The following is a 20984-nucleotide window of genomic DNA, read 5'->3' as shown; positions in this document are numbered from 1 at the left end:
TGCACGCATGCACGCCAGGGATTAAAGCAAAAGAAAATCTCCTGACTGAACTTTTTTTCAGGCCAAGTCATATTCTTACTCCACTGTATATTTTTAATAGCGTTAGCGTTTTAAAGGAACTAGATTATTTTGAACATCTTTTCTATTGCCAGTTTGCTTTTACGTAATATAATTGCTGTTTTCAATTCATTAAATAAAACTGATACTTTGCAAGGGTTGACTCTGACTTTGTCATACAAATAAATAAATCTACATACTGTAACTTTTCAGTGCATGTTTTTATTTACAGTACATGTGTGACAACTGAACAAGCTTATGACTTGAACAAGGAACTAAACAAGGGAAACAATTATGAATGCAATTTTACAACAACAAAAAAGTGCAGCTTATATACAGAAAACTCCTAATTCTGGGTTTTATGCATGCATAACATAAAATATTGATTTCAAATGTATGTGTTTTGTACTTAATCCACAAGTCTTCTGCATCCAGAGGTTCTTCTAGTCTTTGGACTATAGACCACATGTGTTGTAGCATCTACTGTCCTGACTGTGACTACAGACCACTGTGTTGTAGCCTACTGTCCTGACTGTGACTACAGACCACTGTGTTGTAGAGCCTACTGTCCTGACTGTGACCCTACTGTTGTGGTTGTCGCGCCAGGCAGGGAGGCTGTGTGCTGGAGAACGCGAATGCAAGTCTTGTGGCTAGCTTCTGATTGATGGCGAGCTAGCACCCTTTTCCCATTACTGCCATACTGTAATTTCCTGTGGCATACGTTGCAAAAACACACACCTGGCTCTTTTAGTTTTTTGCACCATGAACTAAAAGGCTTGTTATCATATCCAATTTCCTAGAGCCAAATCCATCTCCATTTATTTCTCACGCATTTATCTACCTCCGACACATCAGAGCCTTTTTTTAGTATGCACGCGTCCATGCTTATAGCATTACTTGCTAAACTGAAATCAAGTTTCCACGCTCATACGGGCTCCGATCAGAGGTAGATCAACGCGTGAGAAATAAGTTTTGTTTGGGTTTTGTCCGCTAAAGTAGGCCTAATGCAGGATTTGTGCACATGTGTTTTCTGACATAGCCTAATGATGTGAATGCGTTTCTTCTACTGGATCTACCTGCCTGTTCATTGTCTATGTACAGTATGCTGAAGGTCGATCAGACAAAGTTTAAAAGAATAAAAGTGATTAAATATATTACTTTTGTCCTGTAACATGTATATGTTTAAAGAGAATGTAGCGTATATCAGCCTATGATTTATGGTAAAATAAATCCCGCTGGGGTGCGTCATAAAAAACATCTCCTGACTGAACTTTTTTCTTCATATTCTTATTTTAACCTCCACTGTATATTTTTATTTAATAGCGTTAGCTAAAAGGAAAAGACAACCTGTATCGGGGTCTGACAGCACTACAATTACATTTTGTAATTGACCTCCACGTTGCTGATCATCTTGCCGTCAAGTTCTCAGTTTCTCTCCCCTCCTCCCCTGGCCGCCCACAGCGCCCCATGACGTACAGGAACACAAAAAACATCACCCCCACTGACCTCACCAATGCCCTGAGCTCCCACCTCGCTCATGATCCTCAGCTGCTCTCAACCATTGAGTTGGTGAACACCTACAACACAGCCCTAGCTGCCACCCTGGACTCCCTCGCACCCCTCAAAACCCGCACTGTCACATTTACACACTCCGCCCCCTGGTACACCCCTGAGCTCCGCTCCATGAAAGCCAAGGGCCGCCAATTGGAGAGGCGCTGCAGGAAAACAGGCCTCGCTGTCCATGCCCAGGCCTACTCTGACCACATCATTTCCTACCGACTCGCTCTCACCCAAACCAAGTCCTCCTTCTACTCTGATATCATCTCCAAAGGCCAAGGGAATTCCAAAGCCCTCTTCTCCACCATCACCAAACTCCTCAAGCCCCCCGACAACCCCCTCCAGACCACCTCCTCTGATCTCTGCAACAGATTCACGGAATTCTTCCAAAACAAAATCGAAGCCATCTACCAGCAGCTCCAGTCTACTCCTGTGTCCCCCACACCTCCGGTTGCTAAACATGACCCTCTGCCCCATCCCACCCACTCCTTTTCATCCTTCTCCCTGGTGGACACAGACTCCATTACGAAGCTGGTGTCGGGCTCTAAATCTTCCACCTGCTCTCTGGACCCCATGCCCACCACCCTGGTGAAGGCTGGCCTGCCTGCCCTCTGTCCTCTCATAGTAGACATCATTAACTCATCCCTGTCCACTGGCTCCGTCCCTGCTGACTTAAAGGTGGCAGCAGTCACCCCAATTAAAAAAAAACCCGGTCTGGACCCCGATAACCTCAACAACTTCCGCCCCATCTCAAACCTCCCCTTCCTCAGCAAGGTCCTCGAGCGCGCAGTAGCCGCCCAGCTACAGAGTCACATGGCCTACCATGACCTGTTTGAACCACTCCAGTCTGGGTTCAGGGCTAAACACAGCACCGAGACCGCCCTGATCAAGGTGACAAATGACCTCCTCATGGCTGCTGATGCTGGCAACATCAACATCCTCATCCTCCTGGACCTCTCAGCTGCCTTCGACACCATCTCACACTCAATCCTCCTAGACCGCCTGGAAAGTGTCCTTGGCATCACTGGTACCCCCTTGTCCTGGTTCACATCCTACCTTACCAACAGGTGGCAGTATGTTTCCCTCGGGGGCTCCAGGTCAGCTCCAGCACTTGTTAAACAGGGTGTTCCCCAGGGTTCGTGCTTGCCTTCACGCAACACGGCCCGCTCCCAAGTAGCCCACTGTTAAGAGCTACAGGCAGTCTCTATCTATCTCAATCACCTACTCGAGATAGAAGCCTGTGGCCGCTCGATATCCCCCAGCAAGGTGCTAAACTCGCCAAGTTCTCGAGTCAATTACTATTTCTGTCTAGTTTACTTCATAGTCACTGGTCTAGTTATATCCAGTTGATATGAAATGTAAGCGTAGAAGAGTTGTTAACCTCTTCTTATTTGTAATAAACCGAATGTATGTCTAGGAGAACTCTCATTGCCTATAATAACAATAATATCATTATTATCATTGTTATCATCAATATCATCATTTTACGTAATGCCTGTTAATAACATATATATATATATAATATATAACTTTTAGCTGCAAAGCATTAACCAGTCAATTGATTCAATCTGTATTACATGCTGCCAGTACATTATAGTCACCTTCAATAGGAAATCAGGGCGGCGGGCGGCATCGTGGCACATTGCTGGCAGAAATCAGTCCAAGAATTCAATGGATAATTAGAAAAAAGTTATCTTTATTTCAATGAAGTTACAAAAAAGGACTGTATTGGATATGTCCCTTACAGTTTAAAAGATTATATAATACAAAACATCTCATCTCTAAGATCGCAATAGCCTGACACGGCTGGTGTCTTGCAAGCAAAATCCTGCATCTTGTCTTCTAAAGTAACAAATGGAAAAATCTGACTCTCGAAGTTGGAGCAGCCATTTATATATCATGTCAAGACCTCTTTTCTATTGGTCCAAAAACAGTGATGTCACAGTGATGTCATTTCACTAGCCAACCAACGTACAATACATACAGATGAATTCTCCTCCCCCTGTATTCGTCACAGTAACTGGAGGAGCAACAGACTACCTTGTGCTGGAAAATCCCTATCCGTTACTAGCAGGCTAGCAGAGGCCCAAGGTCGTCTTCACATTCCTTAGTGGCCAAGCAGTATTGAAATGGAAGCAATTTGCCCTTCAGTAGTGTACAATACATGAACACACTTCTTGCATGAGTATATAGTACATATAGCATACACAGCATATACAGTACATATAGCATACACATAGTACATACAGTACATACATACATATACATATACCTGTACTAATCATTGGTTATATGTTTACTCTATGCAGGCAGGACAGGAAAAGGTTAAAACGTGCCAACCTGCTGTTTTCATTCTGACTTGTGCAGAGCAGCCCCTCACTGCAAGGGTCTGGTCAGAGCTGTCTCCAAGGCCACATTCTTAGCTCCGCTAACAGTAAGATAAGAAGACGAGGCAGACTGCCGTAATATACAATACATAGCCCAACACATACATATACAGATATATACAGATATACATACATATACATGTACTAATCATTGGTTATATGTTTACTCTATGCAGGCCGGACAGGCAAGGGTTAAAATGTGCCAACCTGCTGTTTTCATTCTGACTTGTGCAGAGCAGCCCATACACTTCACATATAGACACATACAGTAACATATGCCTAGATCTAAAACAGATATATACCATAAACATATGCTTAAACCTTTTACATCCCACAATTGACAGAGAGAACAGGATGTCATTATTAACTAGTGTCACTAGTGTGACTCTCAACACCCACCCCTGACTTTTTTCTTAAGCCACAGATTCCGTTGTTTTGTTTTGTTGTTTGTTTGTTAATTTCAACCACTTCATCCAATTGGACAGAACTTGTCTCCTTTTTTTTATTTTTATTTTTATCTCTTTTATCTTATTTGTTTTTTCTTGTTGTTACTATACACAGATCTTTTATGTATTTTATTATATTTTTTCAATTTAATTTCTTATTTTTTCCATCCTTTCCTTGTACAGTGTCCTTGAGTCTGAGAAAGGCGCTTCTCTCTTCAAATCCAATCTATTATTATTATTATTATTATTTTCATATAACAAATATCATAACAGGCTGAGTCTGTCTCAACCGTCATGCTAACCCTTCGATAAGCTTTGTGGTCTGGGCATAAATGTGTCCAGCTATTTATCATTTTTGGCTGGTAAAAAAAACTACCAGCCAGGCAGATTTTTTACCAGCCAAAAATGATAATAGCTTTTTTAGTATATTGCCATGTGTTATTATTACTATATAATACTCTCATATGCAATTATCATAAACAACATAAGGAATATTAGCATAATTTTTTGTGGACTGAAGGAATATTAGCATACTTTTGAGTGGACTGAAGGAATAAGTCAGCGTTAATAGTTTAAAATGCAGATAATTTATTCAAACATATATATTTAGTGTAGGGCTGTCCCGAATACTATTTTACAGGCTTTGAATACTACTTGGTGTTTCCAAACGAGTATTCGAATACTCCTTCTTAAAAAATACTGTTAAAAACAATAAGATTAACTCATAATTAACCAATCAGTCACAAATCAAGAGTGTTGGCTACCATTCTGTTCTATCCAGTAGCAACCCGAGACCGTCAAATTGCGTTGGCAACATGCATTCTGAATCATCGTTGTACTACCAGTATGCTTCTGCTGTGTTGTGAACTTGTGTGTGAAACAGTTGTGTCGTGACTTGTGTGTGAGACTAGGATATATAGGACCGGGACACACACACACACACACACACAGAGAGAGAGAAAAGGCTCCTCAACTACTCTAATAGTGATGGCTGTACCTGTATCTTTGCAGCATTGTTCTGCAAACAAGTTGGCTGGCTAACTTTAGCTAACGTTAGCATCCAGGCTTTACAAACATAAACTTACTGAAAGTGAAAGCCGACAGTCCGACACACCTATATAAACATGCGGAACTAACGTTATAATAAAAATACAATAAACGTACTCGCACATCCAAGCGAAGTCCTTGTAGGGTCTTGATTTCTTCGCTATTGTGTGTGCATTACGGAAGAGTATCCTCATTTTAGTTAAGTGAAGTTAGCTGTGCGCGCATCTCATGCTATGAAAAGGACATGGACACACACACGCGCGGACACATGTCGCGTATAGAAGCGACTGCTGACAACAGAAGCAATTTCTTTTATGAAAATTCAGAAAGTTGGCTCCCAATTTTTTTTACACGCCAGGGTGGCAGTAGCCTCCGTAATTTACCAGCCAAAGAGTAAATTTACACGCCATTGGCGCTTGCTTATTTTGTTCCCTGCATCTACAAATCATATTATACCAGGTAGCCAATTGATGGAAAATCCATCACGACTCCGAATCAAATTGACGGAAATCCGTCTCAAGACGGAGTGCTTTAATCCCTGCATGCACGCACGCACACACACACGCACGCACGCACGCACACACACGCACGCACGCACACACACACACGTAACACGTGTCACACTATTGCACTACCATGCAAGACCCACATAACGCACACTAAGATCCAATTGTTGTTGGGGGTTTTTGCACATTTTAGGCTTTTGGCAGGTGCTCTTTTCAGAGTAGAATGGGGTCAACCCTTTGTAGTGCCAACATAGCAAGTGTGTGTGTTTGAACACACACAATCAGCATAATGCCAGTTGCCCATTTTCTTTTTTCAGTTTACCCAGAGTGGATATGGAATTGATAACGTGGTCATAACTAATGTTTTCTGTCGTGTTCCATATTCTTACATTGAGACATATCAAGACAGACACAACCCATCTGTCACTCGCCCTCAAACAGGCTGCAGAAGCAGTGCGCAGGCTGTGAAAACCGGGCCTCTGATCTTCAGTGAAAAGTGGGCACTTTTGGTTGCACGCGTGTTCCTTACCTCACCTTTAGTCAAAGCAACGTGTGACATTCTGTCCTCTCTTCAGACGCCACGGTGCACCCGCCCGTCTCCGTGACACACCCGTATGAGAACCAAGACCCGGCCGGCATGCCCCCTGACTTGGGCTACGGCTGCAAGATGGTGAACGGTGTGGCGCATGTGTACACCGCAAGGAGCACACTGGATAAGTGAGACGCAGAACTGTATACAATTTCACACTTCCCTCACTCATTCACCTGACGCACCCCTACGTTTCCTACAAGGCTTTGACACCAAGACCAGCTGTTTATTCATTTACGTTACCAACGTGTCTTCCACTGACCCACTCTGTCCTTCTCAGGAGCACAGAGCTAGACCTGCCATATCCAGACCTGAAGGAGTACATCGCCGACACGAACGTCATGATGGCTCTCATTATCAACGGACCAGTGTAAGGTTCCCTAAACTCATGTCGACCCTTTCACTACCACACTATAGAAGGTTAACCGTCTGTAGTGTGGCAGTGGAAGGGTTCACCTTCTGTATTATGGTAGTGAAATTGTTAACCCTTTGTCGTGTGGTAGTGAACACGTTAACCCTTTGTCGTGTGGTAGTGAAAGGGTTAACCCTTTGTCGTGTGGTAGTGAAAGTGTTAACCCTTTGTTGTGTGGTAGTGAAAGGGTTAACCCTCTGTAGTGTGGCAGTGAAATTGTTAACCCTTTGTCGTGTGGTAGTGAAAGTGTTAACCCTTTGTTGTGTGGTAGTGAAAGGGTTAACCTTCTGTAGTGTGGTAGTGAAAGCGTTAACCCCTTGTTGTGTGGTAGTGAAAGGGTTAAAGGAACACACTGCACGTTAGCCTAGCTTAGCACAATGAATGGACGCGGACAGTGCCAGTTAGCCTAGGCCAGGGGTGGCCAACCCGCGGCTCTTTGTCCGTCAATGTGCGGCTCTTCCATCCATTGATCCACATTTAATTTTTTTATATTATAATATTTTTAAATTTTTTTATGTCATTCATTCCATAAGAATGTAGAATAAACATTTACAGTTTTTTTTTTTTTAAATGCTCCATTTGCATGTTCTTGGTATCTGATTCTAGGGACATCTATGGATCTCTGGGAATGTATTCCCAGTGTCAGAAATATTGTGTCTGTTACTAGGCTTGAGTAAATTGTAATGAACCAAAGGAGAATATCAATTATATTTAAAGAAAATAATCATTTGTATCTTTGACTGTGAATAACACCCTGCTAAAATTTACCAGACCGAAAAATCTAAGCAAATTAATAAAGGGAAGATGATTAAACAGAAGGTTTTGTAGATACAGTACTGAATTCTGCCATCCGGACACATGCAATTTGAAATATAATTATAGAATATAGAATATCAGGCCTATAAATGACCTTATTATGGCCAAGTCGCACATCTATGGATCGGGCCAAATCTCCCCTTTCCAATGGCAGAGTTCAATCTGGATTTAGTATTACCAGGCGTGATTCACAAACCGTGAATGAAATCTACTGTAAGTACAGTTACTTCTTTATCATGTCAATTTCTCCACCATTTCTCATCAGATTGCAACGCCTTTTTTTGCTAGACGTTCACAGAAAGGTAGAGAAATGAACTGCATTCTGTTTTATGGCAATAACGTTCACGTTTGTGGGAGATAATCCTGAAAAATAAGAGAAATAAAAAAGTTAATCCAGAAGTCAGATGATTGACAGGGGCTGGCGTGAGCTGGTTAGTGTAGTTTTTCGAAAATTTTAAAGCCCATCGAAGGCCCTGGGTCTCTTCCTTCAAAAGACTACACTCACTTTTGGCTGCCCAGCTTCCTCCTGTTAATATGTACCGGTTTCCGACTCAATGCCCTGAGATTTCTATAATCTTATATTTCACTAATAACAGTTAAAATCATTGTTAAACAAACGTAATGCTGAAAATATACACTTTGACTGCTGTTTTGACAGGGTTAGGGTCTTTACTCTTGGCTACATTTGAAAAGAAAACGCAACATTAATTCATGCATTCTGTAGAGATGGATTTATGGCGTGATGTCGTTTGCGGTCCACTCTGGCTTAAGAGGTTAACCCTGTGAGGCCCAAATAAAACTTCAGAGGCCAGAGGGTGGGACCTATAAACACATACTATCCAATAGCATTGTGAGGCTGAAAAACAGGGCCCATTGACTATGTACATGTGCTTAAAAAATGTAAAATAAACATTTACAGATTTTTTTTAATGGCTAAAAGTGATTTTGTAATTTTGCAACCGTGGGTCTCACAGGGTACTTTTAACCCTGTGAGACCCAAATAAAAAAGACATTAACAACTTCAGAGGCCAGAGGGTGGGACCTATAAACACATGAAGGGTGCCGTGACTGAAAAAAAGGTTGAGAAACACTGGTATATATGGTGTGGCTCTTTGTGGTACCACAGTAATTTTTGTGGCTCTTAGTCTCTGACTGGTTGGCCACCCCTGGCCTAGGCATTGTCCAACTAACACCTCTCCCGAAGGCTAACCGACAATACGTTAGTAGGTTCACTCCACTTCCTGTGAGGGTCTTGTTGTCTTCTGTCTCCGCTGCAGGAAGTCTTTCTGCTACCGGCGCCTGCAGTACCTCAGCTCCAAGTTCCAGATGCACATCCTGCTCAACGAGATGAAGGAGCTGGCGGAGCAGAAGAAGGTCCCGCACAGAGACTTCTACAACATCCGCAAGGTGAGCTCGTCCTCACTGACCATTTCTACTAATGAAAAAAAAACAGTAAATGTCTGGCAGAATTTCTATTCTTACCTCCATCTCGAAAGTCATGGAAAAAAAATTCTACGAACAGGTCGAAAAGTACCTTGCGGAAAGAAATCTAATCTACGAATTCCAATCTGGCTTCAGAACATCCCACTCCACTGATGCATGCCTTCTCTATTTGAACGACCACATCAAACAAGAGGTGGACGCGGGCAAATACTGCGGCATGGTCATGCTGGACCTCCAAAAGGCTTTCAACACCGTCAATCACTCCATTCTGATTGACAAGCTAAAAGCAATTGGTTTTGATAGTTTATCAGTGAGCTGGATGCAATCCTACCTGGAGGGGAGAGAACAGATGGTAGAGGTAAACGGTACCCTATCCCCCCCCCCTCCCAGTGAGCTGTGGTGTTCCACAAGGAAGCATACTAGGACCGTTACTGTTCCTAATTTATGCAAATGACATGTCATCAGCTTGTGACAGCAACTTGTTCCTGTTCGCGGATGACTCAGCCCTGCTGGTCTCTGACAAGAACAAGTTACAGGTTGAACAAACCCTCAGCTTGGAACTCGGCTGAATCTGCACCTGGCTCGCTGATAACAAACTATCATTACAAGTTACAACTGGGTAAAACGGAGTCCATTCTCTTCGGATCAAATAACAAACTCAGCAAGACCAACGGCTTCTCTGTTACAGTGGGTGACAATATTGTCACAAGGAAAGATGAAATTACATACCTGGGTTCCATCCTAGAGGCAAATCTTTCCTGTGACAAGATGGCATCCAATGTAATCAAAAAAGTCAACCAACGAACAAGATTCTTGTACCGGATCTCCTCTCTGGTAAACACAAATACCCTGAAGACTCTAACAGGAGCACTCATTCAAGGGTACTACGACTATGCTTGCACCTCATTGTAACAAAGCACCTCAAAGGCACTGAAAACAAGATTACAAACATCACAAAACAAACTGGTCAGACTACTGCTTGACCTTACTCCTAGAACCCACCTCACCCCTGCCCATTTTGACAACCTAGGATGGCTTAGAGTAGACGACAGAGTACAGCAACCTGCAATGGGCCTGGTCTACAAGATACACTACACCACTAAGGTACCCATGTACATGTCGAAATACTTCCCAAAGGTCAGTGAATACCACAACCACACCACCAGAGGGAATTCCACAAATCATGTTTAACCCAGATTCGGCTCAAACAAGGGACTAAACAAGTTTCGCAATTATGCCACATCAATGTGGAACGCCCTACCCACAGCTGTAAAGGAATCTGAATCACTACCCACCTTCAAAACCGCTCTCAAATAGCACCTACGGGAGGCTGCAATTTGAAACTGGCCCGCGTAAATGTCCAACCCCCCCTCCCTATGCTTGCACCTTGTACTCGCGTATCGAGAGTAAAAAGGTACTTCAACATCAAACATCTCATCCTCCTCGACCTTGGTACATTAAGCAAAGAGTATATAATTTTTATGGATTGATTGAATGTTTTGTGTGCTAAACACTTTTATTAGAAGTGATTTATAATTGTAGGTGTTATCAATAAATGTAAAAGTGGAAGTAAAAAGGTCCTATAATATAATAATAAAATAACATACTCAGGTAAAGTACACATATACCTCAATATTATTTTTTACTTCCCCACCCCCCAGGTATCTGTGGCCTAATTTGAATCACTATAAATATTCCATAAGTTAGAACCAGAGTCCTGTATATCAAACTGACCTCCTTACGTCTCCGACTTGACAGGTAGACACTCACATCCACGCCTCCTCCTGTATGAATCAGAAGCACCTGCTGCGCTTCATTAAACGAGCCATGAAGAAGAATACCTCCGAGATTGTCCACGTGGAGCGGGGCAAGGGCCAGACCCTCATGGAAGTGTTTGAGAACATGCACCTGACTGCTTTCGACCTGAGCGTCGACACGCTGGACATGCACGCGGTGAGTAGCGCCCGTAAAATAACAGATCAAGGGCCTGATTTACGAGAGCCGGTCGATTGAGACGTTCCTAAACCTGATGAAACGATGAATAATAGTTTGACCTGATAGACATGATAGATTGGTTGACTCCCCCCCAGTGAAAACAACTGTCCTAAATATATTCACAGGACCGCAACACTTTTCATCGCTTTGACAAGTTCAACGCTAAGTACAACCCCATCGGAGAGTCCATCCTGAGAGAGATCTTCATCAAAACTGACAACCAAGTCGAGGGGAAATACTTTGGACACATCATCAAGGTGCTCGCTGAATGCATAATCAATTAGAAATCCTCCCACCGGAAGCTTCAACGCTGTCACTGCCAGGGTGAGTTTGTAACACACTGGTGCCCTCTACTGACCGTAGTCTGTCCCTGCCTTTTCAGGAGGTGATGGCTGACCTGGAGGAGAGCAAGTACCAGAACGTAGAACCCCGTCTGTCCATCTACGGACGCTGTAGGGATGAGTGGGACAAGCTCGCCAAGTGGGCCATCAAGCATCAGGTGTACTCAGACAACGTGCGCTGGCTGGTGCAAGTGCCGCGACTCTTGTGAGTAACCCTTCATCAGCGACTGTACAGTATATTTTACCAGCTGCTAATATATGGTAGACATGTGAATGCATGGCTGCCTCTCCTGGCTTACAGTTGAGAACGGGCTGTCATTTAATATTGTCCAAGTCAGTCATTAGTAGTAAAACTCCAGTTTTCTTGTTGGAACAATGTATTTATACTAATACTCTTCATGATCATGACACTGGAGTGTCTAGCAGTGGTCAGCTTGTACTGCCTCGTCAGAGAACTCATAACTTACTGCCATCTTTTATTTATAGGTTAATATATCTCTGGACTAATCTGCCTCCATATTTCTGCATTTTTTAAAAGAAACAAAAAATTATTCTAAGACTGCAATCTGTTTGTTAGCTGTGTTGTATTGTTTCATTTAGTTTGTCATCTCAGGTGTCCTACTTGTTAGTTTTATTATCTATTGTGCGTTGAGTTCTGGGTTTTATCTTTTGTATTTGCTATTGTATGGTGTTACTTGTGATTGTGTTTTATATGGACCCCAGGAAGACTAGCTGGCTGCTATGGCACCAGCTAATGGGGATCCAAACAAAAAACTAAAAACAAGTTCAAACAAGATCAGAATCTGGACATGTTTAGTTTATTTATGTGGAAGGGTATCATTAGAAGGATAGCATTCTACAAGACTGACTCTTTGAATTACATTTGTTTTTATCTCTCTTCAAAGTGATGTTTACCGCACCAAGAAACAGCTGTCCAACTTCCAAGAGATGCTGGAAAACATATTCATGCCTCTGTTTGAGGTCACAGTCAACCCAGGCAGCCACCCGGAGCTGCACCTCTTCCTTCAGCACGTAAGAACTCTTTGTCATGACGTGTCGTGGAATGCTATATATTTGATCACTCGAGGCATGTACCTGACACACTTTGAAAGTCTCGGTTTAATGTCGTTCATCATATATATCGATTTTCTTTTCTTCTTCTTCTTACAGGTAGTGGGCTTTGACAGTGTGGATGATGAGTCAAAACCAGAGCACTACATCTTCAACCTGGACAGTCCTCTACCAGGCAACTGGACAGAGTCGCACAATCCTCCCTACTCCTACTATCTATACTACATGTACGCTAACATGACTGTGCTGAATCACCTGCGCAGGTATGGAGCCACACCTCTATTCAACTGACTCCTCCCATGACCTTTTCTATCCCGACCCTTGAATAGGTACTGTATATATTTTGGTTTACTGAATTCAATTTAATATAAATGAAGGGGTCGGGTCACGTAAGCAATAAAAGTTAAGATTGATCTTTATTAATGCCCTTGGGGGGAATTCTGGGGTCATAGCAGCACAGGGGGGAGGGGTACGTACAGGCAGGGTAACATTGCATTGTCACTAAGCTCTGCTGCAGTCAGACAACCTTTCCTTAAAAATATACAAACTATGATAATTGTTCTCAATTTACCTCCAGACATACGTAATTGTGCAATGAGACGTTCTACTTTACTGTTCGAATCTTGAACTCACCTCTGCGGCGCCTCATTTATTCTTGTGTTCAGGCAGCGGGGGTTCCACACCCTTGTGCTTCGTCCACATTGTGGGGAGGCGGGGCCTATCCATCACCTGGTGTCGGGTTTCATGCTGTCAGAGAACATCTCCCACGGGCTTCTGCTCAGGAAGGTATTCATTCCACATCACCACACGAAGGAGAACTCATTAGATTACCTTGTGACAATGGACCATTGAAGGACGAACGACTTGAACTAAGCTGAACCCGTATAAAGTTTTGTTGCGAGCTTAGTCAAAGGCAGCGTTCTGTTCTGTTCAAGTGTTGTTATCTGACTTTCAGGATAAGGGTCTTTTTAAGGGCCAGGCTGTTAAGACAGCATTGAGACTTTCAAATGCTTCATGAGAATCAGAATCAGAATCAGAAAGGTTTTTATTGCCAAGTAGTTTACACATACAAGGAATTTGATTTGGTAATTTGGTGCGACATTAACGGACAGACAGTTAAGGTAGAATAAAATAAGAGGTCAAATCGAATTAAATGGAATATAAACTCAATAACAATAGAAGTACAATCGAATTATAAAATAGGCCATAAAATGTATAAACATGTACATAAATGTACCGTAGGGCTGGGCTGTGAAGCTCTTGTTCTCGTCATGGACTCACGGAAGCACCGATAATGTACCATGTACATGTCCCTCCTCCAGGCTCCGGTTCTGCAGTATCTGTACTACTTGGCCCAGATTGGCATTGCCATGTCTCCCCTCAGCAACAACAGCCTGTTCCTCAGCTATCACCGCAACCCGCTCCCGGAGTACCTGTCCAGAGGCCTCATGGTGTCCCTCTCCACAGACGACCCCCTGCAGTTCCACTTCACCAAGGTCGGGTGCATCCACGAATCACGATCAGAATCATCTTTATTGTCACGTCCCTATTATGTTACAGCGTAGAGGAGTGTAAGTCTTTGTTCTTGGCTCCTCTGCCTTGCAGCAGCATCAACATACAGCAAAACTTGAACTTCTCATGTTGATTGTACTTTGCAGGAGCCCCTGATGGAAGAGTACAGCATTGCGGCCCAGGTGTGGAAGCTGAGCTCCTGTGACATGTGTGAGCTGGCCAGGAACAGTGTGCTGATGAGTGGTTTCTCCCATAAGGTACTGCTTACCCCTCTAACCTAAGAAATTCTGTCATATATTGAGTTTTCAACCTCAGGGTCAACAAAATAACTTTGTGGGGGTCACATGATTATTAACCTATTAAATAATAACTAACAACTATTTAGTGAATTTATGTTAAGGAAAAGCCGTGAGAACTGTCAACACAAAAATACGTTTTTGATTTCACCTATAAATCACGCCTTAATTAATTGGTAGACAAATTTGAATGTTTTTAAAAATAAAAATGCAAAAATACATTTTAACTAAATATCAGATTTATATTGGATCAACATTTGAGATACACTAAACTTATAAACTTTGTTATATATTTGTTATATATATTTTTATTTTGAAGGCCCAGTCACATAGATTTCCAAGCAACCAACCAAAGGTCCAGATTATCGGCATAGTTAGAAACTTAGAATTATTAATTGTATGATTAATACATGGTTATTATTTTAACAAATTAAACCAGTTAGACTTGCTTCAACTTGCTTTACTATCAGTGTTGAGGAAACTAGCCACTTCACAATGAAGAGAAGTTAAACTACATCCACTTTGAATAGGTTGTCCAACTACATTAATTAAACTTGTGTGGTGTAACAGTTGATCCTACTGTCAACGTTCACTCATGTCCGGAGGTTTCCTGAGCAGGTATCCATTTTGTTTTTAGGAGTCATTAACCAAAAGGGTTGAGAACTGATCTAATCTCTAATCTATAGACCACTTCACTTCTGCGTTACATTAAGCTCATGGGAGAGAGAGCGGGGGGAGAAAATGAATGAATGTGGATGAGAGCCTTGCCATAAAGTGGTTGTAGGTACAACTGTGGGGGTGCTGGAGACATGATCCAATAGACTTGTATACGCCTGAGTCTCCTGAACACGGAGAGACCAATCCCAAATCGATCTGCACTTTCTCTGCCAAGCTATAGTCACTTTTTCAGCACCTACCCCCCAAACAATTTGTATGGAACACCTTTTCACCAGGGGTAATTTTTCTCTGTCAATCCATCCTCTCAATTAGGTGAAGAGCTACTGGCTCGGCCCACATTACCTCAAGGAGGGCCAGGAGAGCAATGACATCCGGCGCACCAACGTCCCCGACATCCGCCTGGCGTACCGCTACGAGACCATGTGTGAAGAACTGAACCTGATCACACAGGCCATCCGCACGGACGAGCTGGAGACCATCGTGGAGGAGGAGGGTAGTCTGTGTATGGGAACCATGCAGGCCGAGAAGTGACGGTGGCCGCTGCGCAAAGACCCAGAGACGACTCATAAGCGCGTCTCCTCTTTTTCCTGCTGGGAATGTGTTGAGGATTTTCAAAACCTATCTCACTTTTTTTTTTAAAGGAAGCACATTGAAAAGACTGTGTTACAAAGACACTGAGTGTGTGTAGAGAGAGTGTGGCAATGTGTGAGATGACCTGTCCTATTACCTGATGTTGAGGAGGTTATGTATGGCCCCATGTTTTCATTTTATACCCTTGATTAGTTAATTGTTACAGTTAAACTTGTGGTTGTGCTCCCGGCGTTGCTATCAGCTTGGCTGGCCTCTCACACTGATACAATTGGCTGTATCAGGGGGTGGGAAAGCTGAAGGGTGGGTCCTGGGCGTTGTGGACAGCAACCCCTACAGTTCGGTCGGGGCGCCTGCTCAGCGAGGGTTGAAACTGAGGAGAGATAGTGTGGCCTCCCACACGCTACACTCTCCCCGGTGAGAACCTGCGCGGCCAGGTTGGCCTGCCCCAGGCTGCACATGCGTCGGAGGAAAGCATGTGACAGTCTCCGGTCTCCCGGACCAACAGTAGGGGAAAGTACGCAACAACCAGGAAGGGTGGGATGGGAGAAAATCGGGAAAAGGGAGGGGAAGAAAGATAAAAAAAAAAAAAAAAAACTTGTGGTTGTGATTTCACTGTGTCTCTTAAGTTAATCTATTTATTTTAAAGTGAATATATTCTTTGTATAAGGCTTTCCGGTTGTCTGTCATGCATTTCCACAAATGTCATGTGCATATTCATATCCACCTCTCATGCTCATTATTTCTAACTATAAACCTAACACTGACTGATTGCGGAGGAAAGATCATTCAGGGACACGTTCCAACATCTGTTGGGTAGAAACTCCCATCTGTGTACTAAATGTATACCAAAATAGTAAAGCCTGTCACCAGAATCCAGCCTGGGTCAAATACATCCCCATTCGTCAATGAAGGTAAACAACTCCTGTGATTTGACCAGACGTCAATACTTCATAGTGTATGGCAGGTAGAATAATTATTACATTATTATAGCAACAACAACATAATAACAATTCATTTATTTTGTATAGCGCTTTTCAATGACCCAAAGTCGCTGACAATAGGCAAAAAACAAAGAAACAAAGAAACAGAACCACAGGGAACAATATGATTACACAAGAACATAACATCAACAAAAGGTACATTCGTAACTGGTATCAACATCATTAACCACTTTATTCCCACAAGTTACTACTATGTGTGTGTTTGTTGTATTTGCCATTTTCCACAGTTTTCATGGTGTTCCATTAAAATGTCAGGCTACTGTATACATTTGTTTCATATTACAACGAACGGTCAACTTATCTGTGTCTCGCTCCATAAACAAGCTCAAACAGTGCAAAGACCCGTAAATAATGACCATTGTAACCCAGCCGTACGATAGAAGATTGGCACCCTGTGGCCATTGGAGGTAAATGCACTGTGTTTAAACATGGCGGATAAGAGGAAACGGTGACAACAACAAAAAAATCTCAAACTTTGGGCACTGGTTTACATTTGTTCACATATTAGGCTCTAAAATGTCCATAAAGTCTGCAGCCTTCTACGGATTTTGTAGCACAGCCCGACCAGAACAGCTGGCATGGGCAATATTTCACTGTATCTCACAAATCACTGTTTTCTCTTCTTCAGTCCAAATCTGTGATTTAACTTGTTAAAGAAGCAATATATTTTTTCATGAAAATGTTCCATAATCTATATTTTGTTTAGACACATGGCATGTTAAGGTTTAAAGGAACACGTCAACATTATGGGAAATGTACTTACCATCTTCTCCAGATTCAGACAAGAAGATACCAATTTCCTCTCTGTGTGTTCAGTAAAAGCTATCCGGCTGCAAGCTAGGTCTGTATCCAAATGTCCGTGTCTGTATCCAAATGTAAATGTATCCGCTTCCATTCATTTGTGCTAAACTAGGCTATAGCTTGCAGCCGGATAGCACTGAATGCACAGAGAGGAAATTGATACCGTTTGTTGGGGTTCCTGATCATTAGTTCTTATTGCTGTTCCAAATTATTGTGTTGTCTTACAGATTTGTATATGCTGTTTCTTTCATGAAATAAATGTCTCTTAAATTAAGAAATCATCATCATCAAATATTGCTTTAACCTTTCAGTCCTAGTCACTGTACATTTACAAGCTCCAATGAAAGTAATGCAATTAATACTCTTATCAGAGAGTAATGGTTGAGTAATTAATTATTAATACTTTTTTATATTATTTTATTTAAAGTAATAATCTCAAAAATGTTCATACAAATAAATGTATATTTTGCTACTCTCTATCACCAATTGATCTACCTATAACCAGTCAATGAATGTTTTTAGTTTTACATTTGCTGTTCTTGGCTGTTCTAAACACTGGTGTCTGGTAGGACATTCCCAGGAAAATCCTCCGGCACATAGGTAGTGATGTGTTTAACATCATGGGCAGCAACAGCAGTTTGTTTGGAGTGAATAACTCAATAGTTAAAGCAGCAATGACCACTTATGACTAATAGATGTTGCCAAAATAAAAGAAAATTAGAATTTTAAGGATTACCACTTTTACCAGGTTAGTCCCACTCTTTTTCAAGACAGATGGACGAAGAAGGGGAAGCATTGCATAGCCTAGCTAGTTCCAGACACAACATAAAAACTCACACCAAGACAAAGTCAAGCTTAAAGTGCAAGGGAAGAATACAATCAAATTATTGGTTAAAACATTCTGTTTACAATAGACTCCGCTTCTACACACTGTGCAATTGCTCTCAAACATTTTCATATAAATAAAAGTCAGTTACTACTCTATCATCTAATGATATAACACAATGTGATTCCACTAAAATCAGTGTCTGGTATCATCCGGTGCACAGGAAGTGATGCGTTTTAGGAGCAATAATGGTTTGTTGCAAACTCAGTATTTAACATTACTTTTCAAGATGGAAAGCAAAAACAGTGCAAAAACACAACAGCAATGACACCAAACTAAAAAAAATTAAGAAATGACTTTGCCCTGAAGCTTTAGCTCCTTCTGCAGGCTATTCCAGGTGGAAGGTGCCGAAAACATGAAATCCTTCTCTCCCAACTCAGTCCAAGCTTTAGAAACAGTCCTGAGGCCATTTGCGGCAGTCTATCTACAATGGCTTTTTAGATAAAACCATATCAGTGACTATAAAAACCTTCACTTTATAAACCAATAGTGAAGAAGGGCATAGCAAGGGTATAGCAAGCACTGAGCAAAGGCTATGTTATTAGTATGCATCCACTCTGTATATCTTATCATTAGGATATTATAGTACATTATAATAAGCTGATTGTAGTGAGTGACTTTAACCTGAACTGTTAAGTGTTATGATACTTCCGATTATCTTAAGGAGGTTAGTGGTAGCCTAAACTTAATTTGGCTGATAACAGAACCCATTAGACCTATTTTGAAAGATTGTTCAAGGTCTACTCAAATTGATCTTGTATTTTCTAATAGGGTTGACAAAATGATGGCCTGTGGTCTCTTCGAGCTAGGAATTAGTGATCACTGCCCTGTGGTATGTGTCAAATGGACAAATATTAAACATTTTAGTGACCAAGCTTTTTTGACAGATATATTTTGCATAGCGACATGCATTGTATATCTGAGATTCTGGATGTTCAGTTAGCACTGGACTTTTTTTTAATTTTATTTCAGTAAATATGCTCCATTCAAGAAACTCAGAATAAAAGACAGAGTAACACCCTCAGCAACATCATAGCTAAAGTATGACCATTTATAAATCAAATGCACACTGGAAAAACTGATCCATGCCTTTGGATCAACCATAAACACTCTAGAAGTACCTTTGAAACCTCACTGTCCAAACTATGGTAATAATTGACGGAGATCGCCGCCACAGCTAGGCATATTAACTAGAACCAAGAGGAGAGATCAGTCCAGTGTTAGCTACTCTGCACTGGCTTCTGGTAACATTTAGATATTTAGATTGTAAGGTCATCCCCCTTATATACAAAGCATTAAATGGAACAGAACAAAGCTACATTGCCAATTCTCTTGTCAACTATGTGCCCCCAAGAGCACTATGATCATCTACTACTGATTTATTGAAGGTTTCCCACAACAGCCAAAAGAAAACCAAGGATGCAGCCATAGCTAATTACACACCAAAGCTATGGAACACCGTACCTATGGACATTAGGGGGGATAATTCACTAAATATCTTAAAAAATAAGAGAGAAAGGGCGGCTGGGTGGGGCAGCGGACTAAGCGCTCGTCATCAACGCGAGAGACACTGGTATCGAATCCGGCTGTCAGCGTTGCCTCCGGCTTGGCCGGCCATCATACTGGCTCAATTGGCAGGGTCAGCGGGAGGGAAGCCGGTGGGTGGTCATCTGGTCGTTGTAAACAGTGACTCCTACAGGTCGGTCAGGGCGCCTGCACAGTGAGGAATGGAGATGGTGAGGGTAGTGTGAGCCTCCCACACGTTACACCTCACCAATGAGAGTCCGTGCTGGCAGGTGAAAAGAAGTGGCTGGCTGACTCTGCATGTATCGGAGGGGACATGTGATAGTATCTATCAACCCTCCCTAGACCGACCAGTGGGGGGCACATGCGAGCAACGACCAGGAAGGGGAGGGGGGTATTGGCACAACTAAATTGGGATGGGAGAAAACAGAGAAAAACAGGAGGAGAAAAAGGTGATCAAAAAAATTAAATAAGAGAGAAAACAACTTGCCTCTTCACCATAGCCTTTTAGTACACTCTGTCACTTAGACTCATTACATCCACACTGCAATTATTGTACTGTAAATGAAAGATATTTTATTGCACTGCTTTTATTCTGTCTAATTTATGCTCATTTTATTTTATTCTATTTTATGTCCATTTATGGCACATTTTACGGCTAGTATGGCAACTGCTCATGCAGTCATCAACCACAAGGCTCTACAAATGGTGGTGAAGTCAGCACAACACATCAGGACTGAGCTGCCAGCCATGGAGGACCTCTACACACAGAGGTGCAGAAGGAAAACATTATCAGAGACCACAGTCACCCCAGCCACAAAATGTTCACTCTGCTACTGTCTGGCAAACGGTACCGGAGCATCCACACAAGAACCAGCAGGTTCAGGGACAGCCACAAGACTCCTGAACAAGGACAAGAACAGGAGATAGCCCTATTAAAAACTCTTGAACACACACACACCTCTTAAAAGACTCTTGAACACACACACCTCTCAAGACTCTTGAACACACACACAAACACACACGCA

The 20984-nt window shown here is 42.2% G+C and overlaps 1 protein-coding gene across 1 annotated transcript in view; it reads left to right on the top strand.

The window, feature by feature from the left end:
• The window catches only part of ampd2b (adenosine monophosphate deaminase 2b), a gene marked incomplete at its 5' end in the record, with an annotated part of 100354 nt that extends 84389 nt beyond the window's left edge, over window positions 1–15965 (top strand). Inside the window, 12 exons of the mRNA XM_084334194.1 lie at window positions 6576–6717; window positions 6870–6959; window positions 9095–9224; window positions 11019–11213; window positions 11381–11512; window positions 11638–11801; window positions 12502–12628; window positions 12767–12930; window positions 13333–13453; window positions 13990–14163; window positions 14326–14436; window positions 15466–15965. Of these exons, the coding sequence (XP_084190320.1) occupies window positions 6576–6717; window positions 6870–6959; window positions 9095–9224; window positions 11019–11213; window positions 11381–11512; window positions 11638–11801; window positions 12502–12628; window positions 12767–12930; window positions 13333–13453; window positions 13990–14163; window positions 14326–14436; window positions 15466–15684 (1769 nt within the window). The 3' untranslated portion in view covers window positions 15685–15965. The remainder of the gene's footprint in view (window positions 1–6575; window positions 6718–6869; window positions 6960–9094; window positions 9225–11018; window positions 11214–11380; window positions 11513–11637; window positions 11802–12501; window positions 12629–12766; window positions 12931–13332; window positions 13454–13989; window positions 14164–14325; window positions 14437–15465) is intronic.
• Window positions 15966–20984: the final 5019 nt, after the last annotated feature.

Source organism: Notolepis coatsorum, assembly GCF_963971535.1.
Source record: "Notolepis coatsorum genome assembly, chromosome: 17".
NCBI lineage: Eukaryota > Metazoa > Chordata > Actinopteri > Aulopiformes > Paralepididae > Notolepis > Notolepis coatsorum.
Note: the sequence above shows the minus strand (reverse complement) of the source record. Positions and strands in the feature narration are given on the sequence as shown.